This window comes from Halichoeres trimaculatus, unplaced genomic scaffold (assembly GCF_033239565.1).
Source record: "Halichoeres trimaculatus isolate MK-OKI-2021-1 unplaced genomic scaffold, fHalTri1.1 fHalTri1_scaffold_13, whole genome shotgun sequence".
NCBI classification, from domain to species: domain Eukaryota; kingdom Metazoa; phylum Chordata; class Actinopteri; order Labriformes; family Labridae; genus Halichoeres; species Halichoeres trimaculatus.
In genome coordinates this window covers 21723364-21740074 of record NW_027437191.1, presented here as the reverse complement: position 1 = coordinate 21740074, position 16711 = coordinate 21723364, and the positions used below count along the sequence as shown (strand labels likewise).

The following is a 16711-nucleotide window of genomic DNA, read 5'->3' as shown; positions in this document are numbered from 1 at the left end:
GACTGTCGGCTCTTGTTTGTAGTCAGTTTGTTTGCCAAGTAGGTTGAACTTACCGACACCTATGACTAATACGCTTCTGACTTAATACTTGAATTGTGAAATCAGTCTCGAAGGTTTAAAATCAAGTTTGTCCGGGCTTTGGACACCGAGCTGAAGATTTGAATACAGAAACAAACAATGCAATACCCTTTGTAAACTTGCAGCAAAAGAGCACGTCAGCTGACATTTTGCATGTTGCATTACCTGTTAAAAGTGTGAGTTGTAGGCAAAGTGGAAAGCTTTGAAAACAGTGCAGGAGAATCATCTCTCGCCGTGCAGCTTCGCGTAAAGCGCATGAATGAAGAAAAAGTTACTGTGCGCGGAGCTCACCCTGTAATAACTGTAATATCCACACGTTTTCACCCTTGTGGCTTATATTGGACAAGTTATCACTGTAATCACATATTTGATGGTGTTTGAATCACATCGTCCCTGCATTTGCAGTATTAAACAGCAACTCCTTACTACCCTGACGTCCAAAATCACAATTATGTTATCACGAAGAAGTCATTTTCCATCTTTTGCGGTGTTTTTGGGGTGGCTGTGGGTCATTTAGGACGTGTTTTGTGTTCTGCAGCGCAGGTGATCCTCATTTATTGCAACTTTGTTCGCGCTGCATGCACAGGAGCCGAATGGTTGAGGATACAACCCGGGCGCTGATCGCCTGTTTGATGAAGTGAGCCTAACTTTGAGAGCTATAAAAAAGAGAGATGATGATCTTTTACTCCTCTTATGTGTGTAAAGAGATTTTTGGGGGGTGTTCACATCGGGTTTAAGACACAATCTGCAGGAGAGCAAGGTGAAACCTGAACTCGAGGTAGCCAGTGCAAGCTTGTGCATGAAGATTGTTTCGTTAAACTCTTTTACATATGACCTGCGATGCATGCAAAGCCTTCCTGGACGCGAGGATGTCCCTGGACCGTCTTTAGATTGTGAGCTGCATCGCAAAGGGTCCCTGGATTCTTCCCGTTTCGTCTGCAGAAAAGCGAGCGCGCTCTGATGAGGAAAGAAAAAGCTGCTACGATGCTGTTTGATGCCGTGTCGATGTAGATTTCCCGCTAAATAAACTCTTAAGAGGTGGTGAAACTGTTGTTTGTAGGTGGCACAGGGGGCTTCTCTCTTTTCTCTGCGCTCTTTGGATCTCCGCGCAGGCAGCTCTCCTTACCTCTCTCTGTGTCTGTGCGTCTGGCACCTTTTATTTCCGCGTTGCTCGTGTCTGAACTCCAACACAGACTGCGAAACAGAAACACTTCCACAGCTGTTCGACAGCTGAACTCCAAAGTCTGACTAAAACCACATAAAGGCTGTGAGAGGAAGACATGCAAAGTGTGCAGAAACAGCAACGGAAACTTTGCTTTAATGCAGACTATTCACTGCAAATGTTTTTCATGGGAAACACTCATTAATTGCAACTTCATCTGTGAACGTTTTATAGCCCCCACCCTTATCATACCCCATTACAACCCCCCTCTCTCCCTCCCATGTGGCCATTTGGCCCTCTGGGGTAACAAATGTGTGGAATTTCTTTGAGGCCTCTTTGGGAATTTGAGTGCTGTTAATTTGCAAGTAAATACTACTGACCAGAGGCCCCCTTACGCAGGGCGGGAGGTGGGCTATCAGTGATGTGGAGAAGGGGTTAAAGCGGTAGGCTTACAGTTAGTTATGTGCAGAATAAAAAGACAATATATTCTGTACATGTAGAGAATCAGATCAAACCAAAATGTTTCTTTAATTGCAAAGAAACAACCCACTTTCTTTGGATAAATGAGTTAATTGCAGTGCCCTTTCCTGCGCTCCCTGGGAATCCTGATTTACAGAGCCGTCTTTTCATTTATTGCACACAAAACAAGAACTTGCATTCGTGAGCAAAACAGTCTAATTCATCCCTTTTATTTGATCCCAGCAGTGCTTCATCTAACAGTGGAGGCTGATAGGGTTAATGAGCGGATCATAAATGCAGCCGGTCTCTGAGAAAAGTGGTGATTATTAAAAGCAGAAGTCAATAATGAGGGGAATCACAGGAGGGACGTGTTCTGTGGTGCAGGGTTAGGAGCACTCTAATATCACAGGCGAGGATGAGAGCATTCAGCGGAGGATTTAAAGAGTGTCTGTCATATTTCCACAAAGTCACATTGAGTTTGTTCAGACGCTTTTTCCCTGAAACGGTCCAACTTTATCACTGCTCCATTTGGAAAGTCAAACCATGAATCCTGGCGTTGGTGTGAATTTGTCTCCTCTTATCTGTGCCTGTGTTGTTTTTGGTCCATCACTTTCAAAGTCATCGTAATAAATGTGAACGTGTGAACGCCTCGTCGACTTTACCAACGCTGGAAGAAAGTGAGCTTTTGTTAATATGACAACTTTCAAAATCTGTCTCCTCTCTGACGGAGCTGTGACACACATTCCCGGCGTCTTTAATCTTAATGAAGTGAAATAATAGTTTCCATTAGTGTCTGCAGACAAATTAAGAGGCTGCTGCTGCCACCAAACACCACATCTGAGCTGCTTTAATTATAACTCTAAATTATTGGAGTATTTTGAACATTAAGACCAAGTTGGTTTAATTATAATTACTTTTCAGCTCCGTTTTGAAAGAGGAAATTAAAATGTGTGTTTTCCTAGAGAAAGACGACAGAAGAGGAGTGAAAGTGTGAAAGGAGGAGGAGGGGAGAAAAACGAGAAATGCAACCATTGGTTTTTGGCCGTGGGCATCTCCTCCACTCAAGAGACTGTGAAAACGGCAGGAGGGAGTGTGTGCCTGTGTGTTTCTGTCATATCTTGTGTGTGCACGCAGCAAGTGTTTGTGTCATGTGTGTTGCTGTCTCTTGAAGAGAAAGAGGGAGGCTGATGCTTTTAAGCCCCACAGAGTACAGTACTACAAAGATGTTTGCCTCTCGTTTGTCTCCTCATTCTACTCCTGCCATGTAAAATGGTGCCAAATCAAAGGCCTTTTTATTTATTTTCTTGTTAAAAGTAATGCCTCAGCCCGCTGTCCTTCAGATCCATCCTAATGTCTTCTCTTCAAATCAAACGCCGCTTTGCACAGAGCCAAACTGTTTCCACGGGTTTCAGTTTAGTGATAGATATGTGGAATCCATCTCTTTGAAAGTAACTGGCTCATTTCTTCCCTCGTTTAGGGATGAAGTCTGCGCACACAAGCGTGTGTGTGTGAAATGAAATTAATCTGTTGAGAGAATTCATTAGCTAATCTCTCATTAGACTCTGCACGTGTGTATGTGTATGTGTAGATGTGTTGTACTGAATATGGATTAGCGACACACGGCCTCTTAGCCTCGCGCTGTTGCTGGAGAAAAAGGGAGAAAGTGACGTGACTGAGGCACCGCACTGTGCAGGAGCTGTTTTACAACAAGTTGCTCTTGAGGAAGATGTTAAGGTTAGATAATCTTAAAGGATCAAGCAGCACAAACTTCTACTAAAATGGCAATAAAACATTATAGATTTCACACTGCCAGCTAGTGTTCAAGAGGAGTATTTCAGTGTCCTAGCCACTTCAACGTAGCTGTGGCGCAGAGTCCACGCAGAAGTATAAACCAGGTCTCACGGTTGCCATGAATGAAACAATTAGCAAAATTTATACAAGACCTAATGGGGATTCCTTGCATTTGCAGCAATCCTCAAGTGGACTCTTGAGGAACTGCAGTACTTTTGCACTTCTGCATTGGCCTCATTTTCAGTGCTGGGGATTTCTGGTTACACATCAAAGGTTTTAAATAAAAAAAATCAAACCTTGGACAAAATCACATATAACTTTTTTTATTATTTTTTTTTACAGCTTTTTATGTCTTTATTATTTTTTTTTTTTTTACAAAATTCAAATAGTCGTCAGCATAACAAAAATGCTGAATGCTGGAGCCGTGAATCACCAATTCTCAAAGAAGCAGAGTGAGTAGGATTGTGCACAAAAACCACCTAAAAAACACCCTGTGACTTTCAAGATAAAACAAACGGTGACCAAAAAAACCATCAAATTTAACTCGACTACAACAGCAAACAGACATAATGAGGGCTTTTTCAGTAATACCACACTTGGCCACTGGGCAAAATCTTAGCAAAGCTTAATTAAAGCTCTGGATTCAAGACTTTAAAACACATCCATAAGTAAGAAAAGGGTTAGAGAACACTGGAACTAGAGCCCGACCAATATGGGATTTTTGGGGCTGATGCAGATACCAATACTGTGGGCAAAAAAAAGCCGATATCTAATATATTGACTGATACCCAATATATCAGCTGATACATATATAAAAAATCATTGATATACACAGGATATGTACTGTATATGAACACAAATCCTTTTAACACCCATATAATTCAAGACAGAGACAGAACACTATTAAATTAAAACGAGGCACTTTAATTGTAAAACTGTCAACATAAGAACTGTAGTGTAAACCAATGATAAATAAGGATAAGCTGCAAACAATAAAAAAATAAAGAAGTCAAACTTTAAACACAGTAAGTAGAAAAAAATAAAAATGTAAGCACACAATAAGCAACTTACACAACGTTAAAACGCTGTATTATAGTCTTACATTTCATAATGGTGGACGGAGGGGGCGGGCAGTCAGGCGGTGTGCAGCCCAACACACTAACACAAAGGAACAGGAGTGACAGAATCTCCGCGGAGCAAAATTTTTTAGGCTACATTTTGGTCGATGTTGATTAATCGATGACAGGCATAATCGGCCCAACCGATTAATCGGCCGGGTTCTAACTGGAACGTCTCAAAACTGAAGCTTTTTATCCAGCCAACTATTGAAAACAGCTGGTGTTCATTTTGAAGTAATAGAAAACAAAGACGGGATAGATATTTTTGGTAAATGTTCACACTGTTTACCCAGACCTTAATAATTTGATCCTGACTGACAGACTGACCACCTTAATGGGAAAACAATGAGACACATGTAGACCCGACCTGAGGAGAGCTATATGTTCATTCGTATCTTGACATAAGAGGAAGAAACACTGTATCCTTAGTCCAAGCAAGCTGTTATCAACAGTAAATTGTTTTAGCTATCAGTGTCTGCTTCAATCTTTCCATACCACTCTCCTTAATGTTAAATTTAGGATTAACCTTTAGATACTGGTACATGCTGTGCTCACATCATCAGTCGCCAAAGCAGGAAGTGAACCATGAAAGTGTTGGAGTCTCATTGGAAATGAAGGAAGGCGGCACATCCAAAACAAATCCCCCAATCCCTGAAATATCACATCCCCGATGAGTGATGGTTATTAGTCCGCTATCATCAATCTCAGCTCGGCCCCGTTTGGCTCTGGTCACAGCTGTCGGTACAAGGGGGCTTTGAAACACCCTGCTGCCCCACACGCACACACATACACACACACACTTACACACATGGTTGGCTAATGACAGATTAAGTAATCAACACTCTCAGCTGATTAATTACATTACAGTTCACACACACTCTCTCTTGCTGTTACACACACACACACACAGGCAGATGTGAGCAGCTTCAGCACCAGTTGTGATGATATAATATATATAATGAAGATGTGACTGGTGCGTGCGTGTGTGTGTGTGTGATTGAAACAAGTGGTGACAGGTGACGACAGTTTTGGGAAAATGATTATTTTTAGGGTTTCCATGAGGGTGAGGTGAAGCAGAGGGGAAAGGTTGGGGTCAGGCGTCTGTTGGTCAAAGAATTTGCATAAATGAACATATGCAAGATAAAAGTTTACCTCGGACAGATTGATCTACAGGTGTGTGTTCAGAAGTGAGATGTGAAGTCAGAACAACGTGCTTAGAGTGCGATATTACCTTCCTTCTTTTGCTTTGTTGAACTTTGCCTTTGATTCTTCATCCTCTGTCTCTTTTCTTCCTTGGGGTTGTTAAATCTGATGTGACTTTACTCCTTTGCATGCATTCTGATCTAATTCTCTCTCCTTATTCTCTGCTTTTCTTCTATTGCACGCAGCTCACATGGGGCGCGCTGAGAAGGGTGAGTTACAAGTGGCCAGCCAAGAGCTGAGCTTCATGTTTTATAGTCATCCTCATCATCATCGTCATCGTTATCATTGTCACAGAGTTTGGTGTTGTCATCATGAAGTTAGTTAAAAGTCTAACGGCTAAATCTCACCAGATCCCCATCTGATTCTGTCTTGGCTCTGTTACGGCACTAGATCTGATAGGTCTCTAGTCTAGTCATTGTGTTAATTCATATCTGCTCTACTCTAGAGCTGAAACGATTCCTTGAATGATTCGAGGTACTCGATTACAAAAAATACTCGAGAAATTTTCTACGCCTCGAGGAATCGTTTAATTTGAGAGAAGATCAAAGAGTGGTATTTCAAATAGAGCTGAGGCCATATTAAGAGTTTTCAGACCCCTCAAGCTACCTCTTATACAAAATAGCAACAAATCTAGCTTCTTTTCTGGAGTTTGGAGACTAATGGGTCATTCTACGAAACGGGTGCCATTTGGGTCCGCAACATTTGAAGAGATGTACAAGGCACAAAAAATGTGTCAAAGTGTGTTTACAAATTTTGGAGCTACCAATGCAAGTGCTCTTATTGACATGCTGTATCAGAAAGTTCTATTTCTTAAAGAGATAATTTTCATTTGAAAAATAACTGTTCAATCGATGGGATTTTCACTAGAATACTCGAATACTAAAATATTTGATAGCCGCAGCCATACTCCACTCAGATACACAGGACACCGTATTTTGCCAAGCAATGGAGCATCAGTGTGCACAGAGTAGATCGAGCAGGACAGGAAGTTAGTCATTGCAAGAACACTAAGATCTGGTTGACTTTCAGGACTCCTCATTGAGGTGGAAAATGTAGCAAACCTAGTTCAGTCAAGTGCCAAACTGCCACAGAGCCGAGACGTATCAGAGATGGATCTGGTGTGAGTCCAGTGTTAACCATCTGTAAGGATCAGTCAAGGACTTGACATCAGGCATAAGGATGTAGTAGGTTTTGGGATGCACAGCATTGGAGTTTTGTTGATATTCTAATATTTTCATTTTGTACTGGTAGAGAAACTAACACCAACAGATATCTATCTACACTTTTTCTTCATTACAAAAAAAACTAAGTCCATTCACCTAAATATCTGACTCTTCAGAAATAACAAATATTATTTATTAGAATTTGACATTCAGGAATGTTTCCACTGTCTTTTCACTGGTAGATTCATCTGTTCCATGCAGCCAACACATGGAAACTTGTTGGCAAAAGTGTCTTCATCATGTGTGCAAAAACTGACGTATGTATCAGTGATACTGTGCATCCCAAAGAGGTCCATGTATTGTCATTTAACCTTTGAGCTAACATGTCTTTACTAACTCTCATTCACTTTTGTGTATTATGATCATGTCTTGGAGCCTATGTCAGTTTAGACACTGGAGATGTGCGTTAACCAATTCTGGTTACACGTCACATCTCAGTTCTGATGATATGTAGAGACGCTGTAAACATGTTTTTTATTGTGTTGTGTTTTGAAATGTATAAAAAAAACTCTGGAAAAGTTTAGATAAGGATGAAATCCTAAGGTATTTTTGCGTCTTGGCCTCTCATTTACATAGAAAGAGCGTTTAGGCCGACCTTAAAGGGAAACTTGAAAATGGCCTGCAGAGTGGAATTTTTATATTTCCATGTAAACAACAAGCAGGGGTTTTCCGTGGAATCGCTGACATCACACTTTGAGTGTGACACTTTTATTGTGGCAACTTAAATTGGCATTGGCTGGACAACATCAACAGTAACACTGACAGGCTATCATGTTGAGCTCGTGCTTCTGAACCTGCTGAATCTGCTGACTGCCTTTCAACAAAATGTGCAGAAAGAATCAGCCCACCTCTGCTTCAGATGACTACTAAAAGATGCTTCTGTGTATCGCCAACTACAGGCCTGACATGCAAACTACACCATTTCTCAGTTCCTCAGTGTTTCCATGTAAACGCAGGTTATTTATTTCTTTTATTTCTTTTGCGATCTTGGGTGAAACATTGTGGTGTAAACAGCCCCTTTGATATCATGCCACTACTCCTGGTGTTATACAGGGAAGGAATTGCATTGAAGCAGGCAATTGAAATCTCTATGTAACAAGCTGTTACATTTTGGGCAAAATGTTATTACATTTTGGGTCTTTGTTACATTTTGGTTTGTTATGTTTCAGGCTTTAACAGACCTGCAGGAATATAATTGCTGAACTAATTGTTCAAAGAATTTTTCAGGTCATTTTTACAAGTTGTTGTTGTCTTCTGCTGGAAATAATCCCTTTAATGAATGCTTGAGATACTCGTAGTGCTTTGGCACCTGTTTGCTGTCCATCCGCCTTTGTGACTCTGCCAGCCTGGCAGTCAGTAAATCTATTTGCCATTTGTCTGTGTGTTAACGTGTTTGTGTGTGTGTGTGTGTGTGTGTCTGTGTGTGTGTGTGTGTGTGTGTGTGTGTGTGTGTGTGTGTGTGTGTGTGTGTGTGTGTGTGTGTGTGTGTGTGTCTCCTCTTCTCTTCGTCTCCGTCTGTCTGACAGACAGGCAGCTGTGGGCAGGTTTGAAGTTTCCAGGTGCTGTTTGTTCAGTTGAGTCAGGTTTTTAATGAACGACTTCTCGGTTACTTTGTCCCCGAACGCTCGTCTTTCTCTTCCCATAACTGTCCACTTCAGCTTCCTCACATCCTCTCTCTCCGTCTCACACCTTTCCTCTAACACCCCCCTGTTCGTCCCTCTTTCACACACACACTCTCACAGCGGATGGTTGTTAATAAGGGTGTGGTGGTGTTGTTTTTTTCTTGTGTAAAAGTGACAGGTTAGTAAATAGACGCTGTACACTGCAGAGACTTACTAAGCTATCACTGTGTGCGACTGTAGAGTGAGGCGTCCCACTGGCTTTGACAAAACCCAAGCTAAATTATGTTTTCATTTTTATTTACAAAAATCAAACCCAATCAGAATCCTCAGTTAGTTTCACCCGCAGGCAAAAAAAACAAAGAAAAGGGAAAGATTTTTTCTGTTTTCTGTTGTTAATGTGGGAGTCCAACACAGGCGTGCTCCAAAACACACAGTATTTAATACAGAAATAATAGAGGCCTAATGAAAGCCCAGCAGGGCAGAAACACTGTCAGTTCGCATTAAGCAGGACAGGTTCTTGAAAATGGTTTTGGCAGGTTCTACCTCAGCAACAACATATCTCATTACAATACGCCCGGCTCAGTCCAGGAGACAGAGAGAGGATGTGTTTGGAACTGAAACAACCTTCGCTTCATCGGGTTTGATTTTTTTTTTTCTGGTAGTTTGGAAATGAAGAAGAGAGGATTCAAAATGTGACAAGCTTTATTTTGGTCCATTAAATTTACAGACAAAATTGATTTTAACCCTTTATACCCAAGAATCACACAGTTATTTTGTCCTGCAGAGAGCTCTTGTTCTCTTCTCTCAGGAGCGGCTTGAATTTTTTTGCTTGCACACATGGGTAAAGAGTTACAGTAATGAGAACAGCTTGCGACAACTTTTTCCTGTGATTGGAACGTCATTGCTCATGGATGCAGTACCGTAATACCCCTAATATCCCTGTGAAGCTTGTCTTTTCTTCTTCGAGGAGCTATTTAAATTTTTTTGTCAGCCCAAAAAGTTGAATTTATAGAGCATTTAAAAATTGGATCCAGATTCTCTGATGGTTTTTAAAGAGTTGCAAAGAGCTAATTTCCTTGCACAGTTTTAAAAGTGATGCAAAGCCTTTATTTTGGCTGAGGCTCATCTAAAGTGGCTTCAGATACCTTCTGGTGAACAGAGTTAGCATCAGCACAGCAGCATCTTTGGGTTATACAGCTGGTTGATGGAGCAGAAATTCTCTGAGAGAAATGTTTTGTGCTTGTTTATTCCAGTGTTTAAGGTAGAAGTTGTTCCTCTTATCCAAAGTAAACAGCTACAGTTTGAATAAATAGGCTCTGACTAATAAAATTAAACCCATTTTGTTACAAAGGTCAGGAAACTCAAGTGAACGTTGATCATAACTCTGATCCAGTCCCAGCATGAGCAGCAAAAACTTTACAGTCATTTCCCTGTTTTCTTCTCTCTGCTGTAACAAACTCATCTATCGTCCCGAGTGTTTAGCACACGTTGCCAAAACCAGCTCAAGCCAAACCACTAAAGACAAAAATACAAGAGTTTTGGGGAATTCATGTTGCTAAATTCAGCATCCTCGCTTCAAATCTGTCCTGGGAAGTGCGCCACATGATCACACAATCGTCTCCCTCTCCTATCCACTGTCCAAAAGATGATGTTTAAAAGTAGATTTTCAAAAGCAATCAGAAGTCTGTTTCATTTTCGGAGGCGTGCGCCTTTTTGTGTCCCTGCTCCGGCTATTTTAGTCACAGTCGAAGCTCCTTAAGAGACACTTTGGACAAATTAAGATAAGGGCTTGTCTTTTCAGTGTCAGGAGACATTGGAAGGTGCTTTGTTTGTCACTCCACTGAAGGCCACGGGTTTGATGTTGTGTGAGTGAACTTGACAGCAAAGAGTGTTTTTTTTTCATGTGTTTCTAAAAGATGGCGCCTCTTTACGTTGGCCTTCAGGTGGATTGGGTTCACAGACATCGCCACAGGGCTGTTATGTGGGTGTTCCTGTGTGTGTGTGTGTGTGTGTGTGTATGTGTGGCTATGGGCAGTGGCTGAAGTGTTTTCCATTAGTCCAGTTAAGAAGACATCTGTCATAAAGCTGCACCACACACACACATATACACAGAAGTAGCCATAAGCAATCCCTGTGCAGTATACCATACCAGCTCTCATCCTGATCTCTGTGTGAAGCCTCGTGTTAAAAGCCTGGAGGACTTACAGGCACAGTATGTATACCCTGATAGGAAAAAGGACACTATTTTTACAGTTCCTACAGTCCTTTCTAATAACTCTCCTCTGCTCTTTAAGCTGATTTCAGTAGAAAGCAGTGGAAAGCTTTCGAGATATAAACCCCTTTTCTGTGTGTGTGTGTGAATCGGGGGCTAACAGACAGATGACCAGTCCATTAAGATTATCATCTCCATCCCCAGGCCCCGTATCTTCAAATCACCGTGAAGCTGCTCCACTCTCTGTGTAAGCAGAGATTTAAATCTTCCACAGTTATCTTTTTCCTCTAAATGATGTAATGCTGCTTTTTATCAATCTGTCCTCCACCATAATCGCTCTTTTGTCCGTCCGTCTCTAGAGTGTGTGTGTCTCCAGACTACATGACTTCAGACACATGGTCAGTCTGGCAGCACGGCGTGCTGGTGTCGAGCACCTTCAGTCAATCACTCTAACAGACAGGCGGTGTGTGGGAGTCCGCAGACAGACATTTGAATGTTGAACATCTGTCTGTCACTTTTCTGCCTGGTCCTGCTGAGACAGTGTCTGTCCAACACGGAGCTGGTTTAACAGCGATGTATGAGTGCGTAAAACCACATTATATAACTGTTTTTGCTTTAAATAACAGCTTCAAAAAGTTCATGACGACAGCGACAGCGACAGAGAAATCAAAGAAATGTTAGAAAGGAAGTGAAGGACAAGAGAAGCTTTTGATGACTTATCCCAAAATGTAACAGCCTCTACTTCAGACTGCCCCAAGCTTCTTTGATAAGTACGTACACATTACACGTACACAATTTATTGCTGAACTTTTCAAATACTTTTATCATAAAACATTTAAATTCTGGATCAGTTTAATGAACCTAACCTTGAATGAGGTTCCCTCACTGTCCACTGAGTAACCCCCAGAAAAGCCAAAAAGGTGATTCTTATAATGAAGTACTTGGAAATGACAACAGACGCCTAAAGATGGTTGATTGTTTGGGTAAACAGTAGATTCATTCTTCATTTTGAAATAGCAGCTAAATAATACTGTATTGCATGCACACAAGTTTGCAGCTTTCATCTTGGCAAGCGTGTAAAATCAGTGTTCTTAAATGTAAATTATTTTCATTCATCCCTGAAAAAACACAAAACAAAAAAAGTGCAACTTCACTTTCTTATCTTTTGTGGAACTCTTTTCGTGGGAAACTCAAATACCAGATCAGCACTTAACAGATATCCTCAGAAGCTACTGAAAAATCAAATCAGGGGCCAAAAATGCTGACTAGGACGTCCCTACTTTAACTAATATGGTCCTTTCTACTGTAATGCTCTACTACTCTGATGTAAACAAGCACAGATGACACACGGCATCTTGTAGGAGCAATGGGGATATTTCTATGCAAAAGAAGGAGATAAAGTTCAGTGTTGGCTGTGTGTTAATAAACTAGAATATAACCTGTAGATTGGAAGGACGCAAGACCAGCTTGGCATTTGGACATTACCTTTCAAGTACAACTGAAGGCTGGTGTTGCTGGTTTTCCCAATGACTTAGTCTTGGAAAAGCTAAGGAGGAAGATCTTTAGTGTCTGTCTGGGGCAAAAATGTTTAGAAAAGAAGGCAGTTTTTAGATTTTGAATGGACCTGGAGCCTTATTTAGCGGTGTTTTTGTGCGAAAGTAACGCGCTGAAAATTCTCTAAATAAAGCGTGAATGCAGACCGATATCAGATTTTTTCGGTGGGAGTCCATTTATTTGTGTTTTTGGTCAAGTAAAAATTGGCCCCGTCTGAATGCAGAGGAAACCAGCAGAGGAGCAGGGAGGGGGTGTTTGGTGCGAGCGCCCTGGGCTTCTGCTGCACAAAAACACTGCTGTAGGGGTAATTTCTGCCCTAAACCTTGCGATAGGACCCAACTTGTTCCATCCCAAGGTATCACTTTGAACAGATCATTTGATCAAACTAAAAGAAATCACCAAATGTTTTCATAATCACATTACGAGGGATGTTCAGACTGGCATTCTGGCCCCTCATATCACTCCAGTTTATAAGGATACCAAGTACTTATCTCATGTTTAAGCACAATATAAACTTAAAGTTTTTAGAAAAGTAACAGTTAAAGTAAGTCTTCAGCTCATTTTGTTTGACTCAGTTAATGCATCTCACACAAGAAGAGTGTGTGACTCATGATGTTGGAACCCAGCAGCAGGACCACAAACATAAACATTAAACGTTAACGAGACTGTGTCTGCTCATTTTTCCCTCTGTTTGAGTTTGGAGGAACCTGGACTGCTTAGTTATACTAATGCATTTGCATTTAGCTGAAAGTTGTGCTTAATGATGGCTATCAACTGATATACTGATCAATTACAAAAATGTTCAGACCAGCTCTGATCTGATAGTTGAAATCCCCAGCTTTCAAACAAATCCAATCCAACGTTTTCTGCCTCTGCTTCTCTGTTTGCATTTTTTTTTCTTTTTGTCTGTACTGAAATCGAACAAATTATCTTTAAGTTTTAGATCGATGAACTGCTGGAATAGCTGCACATGTTGGCTTTCAAATAAAAGATTTTATAGCCAGTAAAAAGGATTAGACAATGATGTGGAGGAAAACTGACAGTAACCTTAGCATTTTTCTATCAAAAAGTAAAGTTATAAAGCACTGAACTACTGTTATTCACTGCCACGTACCAAGGACACACTGTCCAAAGAAAGTCAAGAAGCAGTTTCACCTGAAAGACCAAAACTTTAGAGAATACCAGATTATTTGTCCAACTCAGGTGAGCACAGCCTTATAGACAATTTCAAGAAAAATGTATAAACTTCCTTCACTGGAATTATTCCTCTCATTTCAGAGCCTGCTAGTTTTGAATAAGGGATTACTAAGAGATCACTAGTGATGTGTAAACATCACAGTATGTCACTTGCTCAGTTTGAATATGCAGCAGCAGAGAGGCCAGGGCTGCGTGTAACTTAATACCTCCAGACATTGGGCAGATTTATTTCCTTGCATTCATGGAACCAAACAATAGTTTTTTCAAGGGTTTCAATAGATTTAAGGGTGTGGACACCTACTGAGGCTGCATTTCCCCAAGGCCTTTCTGCTTTGTAAAGAGCGACGCTGAATAAATCCTTGTGGGAAACACAGAGCAAGAGTTCTGCCACACAGATAAGAGAAACTACAATGTTCTTATAACTGGTGCAAATGGTGCGTCCTTTCCTCTAGAAGTGATAAGAAGCAGCAGAAAAACTCCCCACGGACGCCCGACTGCAGAGCAACATGTGAACCAAGGAAAACACCAAAATAGGGCATGTTAGGTTTTCGTTGGCAGGTAGCCGGAGATTCTTATTGTGAAGGTATTTGATTTTTTTTAAGTTGATGCTCACTTGTGCAGCCCCCTCTCCTCCACACACACACACACGTACACACGCATCTCTGCGATGTTGACGCTGTGCAGACTCCACCGTGTCATGTGAAGTCTTACTACTCCCTCTGATTTCTCCAAACATTTCCAATTATGACTCCTTTCTCTCCCTCCAACCTTCTTAACTTTTGTTCTACCTCTTCCCCCCCTTGAGTCACTTTCCCTCCCTCGTCTTTGGAATTTATAGCCCACTAACCCAAACACAGCAACACAGTGTTTATCAAACCCTCCCCCATTCTCCTGTACTCCTTTCCCCCCTACTTGTTCTCCTCTAATGCCCCTTTTCTCCCCCTCTTTATCCCACTACCGCACCCCCCTCTTCCTTCTGTTTCTGTGTTTCCCCCTCCAAAGACCCACAACAAGATCAAGGGTGGGATTTTCTGCGCTCAAATCCAGACTGAAAGGTGTTGTATTACAGAGGATAAAGTGTATGAAGACTTTTTAAGGTGGAAACTGTGATGGCAATCTCTGGGACATCTTTAGAGCACTATGAAAAAACAAGAACATAATTAAGAATACAGTCCTGAACAAAATCTTTGGACCAGAGGGGGAAAAGAATTCCTATTTGGCACTGGTGGATTGTGAGTAGGTTGTAAGTAGAGCCTCAAAATGAAGGAAGATGAAACCGGCTGTTCACCAGCTGATCAAGAGTTTAAGACCACAGCCCAAAAAGGAAAATCAAACAGAACTTAAAGTGTCTAAAAGAGGTTTCAGTGGTGAGTCGTTCCACTTTTCTTTTTGATCACTTAAAAAATCCATTCAGACGGGTTTGATGCGAGTGTTTCCAGGAAGCTGACCTCTCCTTTTATAAACTTATCTTGGCATCCATCTCCAACTGTTCTCAGAGGGATTTAAATCAGGGGAACTGATCTTTATTGGTCCCAAAGATCAAAATTATAAGTCTTTTTTTCAGATGGGCATTGTGTAATTGAACGTCAGAGTCATTACCACACAGACCAGGGCCCTCAGTCATGAAGGAGGCCCCCAGCAACATCTCTACGTAGCCAGCCGCCATTTGACGCCCCTGAACAACATGAAGCACCCAGCATCAGCAGCTCCAGTGGGATCTCTTTGTCATGCCTGTCGTTTTGGAAGCCATCGGGACCCTTAAGGTTGAATTTTCTTCTTCTCAGAGAATGAAACCTTCTTCACCTTTCAATGTCCCATGGGCCAGTTTGAAGACAAGTCTTGTTTTTAAAGCCCTTCTCTAATAGATGCCATTTATTGGTTGCTGGGCTGCTGTTAGCAGCTAGCAGCAACGGCCAGAATATGGGTCGATGGTTAGCCAGCCTCTTCATGGACAGCCTGTTGGTTTCTCTGGTTCAGCGCAAGTGAAACTTTTTGGGTCTCACTAAGTCCAAACTCGCTGTCATGGCGTGTTGTGAGAGGCTTTGCTTGTGCCGCTCAACAATCTGACCACGTTCAACGAGACAAAGCCCTTTTGTCATCAGGAGGTCATGACAATGAATGAAAAATGAAAATGACATGAAAGAGATTTCTGCACAGATTTCTGACTTTTTAAGGCTGTGGTTTTAAACCTTTGATCAGCTGATGAAGGGGTCTTGAGATTTTGTTCAGGAGTGTATGTGTGAAGTGACAGAAGCATTTATGTTTATACAGAACTTGAGGATTTTAATTAGAATTTCAAACTCGAAGAAATAAGTAAAAAAATTTAAAAAAAAACTGAAGTTTTTGCCTGAAGAGACAGTTTAGCTTCTTTTTTTTTGTAAACTAAAATTCCAAAACCTAACACCTTTATATGAAAAAAATGAAAGCAGAAGCAGAACAACAGGAAACCCTCATGGTCCAGAACCAGATTGTAGCTTTTGCTTTTTATTTCTTTTGTCAGAATAACAAAACTTGTTGATGTCACCTTGTGAAGGCTGCAGCACAGCGACGTTGTGGTATGTTTTCTACTGATAAATCACAGTCTGAGGAACATGCTCTCCTAGTCGATGTCACTGCAGCACAAAACATCCTCAACCCCTCCTGCACCACGTCAAGGTCTCTCTGGCTGCCTCTCTCACCCACTTTCTGGAATGCTTTTGTTAGTGTTTCCTCGCTCTGTTTTCAGTTCAGCCAGATATACTTTGACTCACACACACACACACACACACACACACACACACACACACACACACACACACACACACACACACACACACACACACACACACACACACACACACACCCTCCTCTCTGAATATAAACCTTTGTAGAAGAAACTGTCTCTTTGTATTAAGCGGCTTAGTTAACTGTCACGATGTCTACATCGGGCCAAAGGTAAATAAAGTCTGTGTGTGCATCTCCTGTACGTGTGTGCTCCGTGTGTTTGTGTGTGTGAGCAAAGCGAGCTGTCTTGTTGGAGTAACGGTTAGCAGATACAGCTCTACCTCCACATGACACAAACTGTCTCTTACACTGAAGCTCACACACACTCA

The 16711-nt window shown here is 41.4% G+C and overlaps 1 protein-coding gene across 17 annotated transcripts in view; it reads left to right on the top strand.

Moving 5' to 3' along the window:
• ptprk (protein tyrosine phosphatase receptor type K) overlaps window positions 1–16711 on the top strand; it is a 142327-nt gene that overhangs the window by 611 nt on the left and 125005 nt on the right. For 16 of the 17 annotated variants that reach the window (XM_074684874.1, XM_074684870.1, XM_074684878.1 and 13 more), the window contains exon 2: window positions 5997–6020. The exons of the other annotated variant lie outside the window; for it this stretch is intronic. In XM_074684874.1, coding sequence (XP_074540975.1) covers window positions 5997–6020 — 24 coding nt within the window. The remainder of the gene's footprint in view (window positions 1–5996; window positions 6021–16711) is intronic. 17 annotated transcript variants of the gene reach the window in all.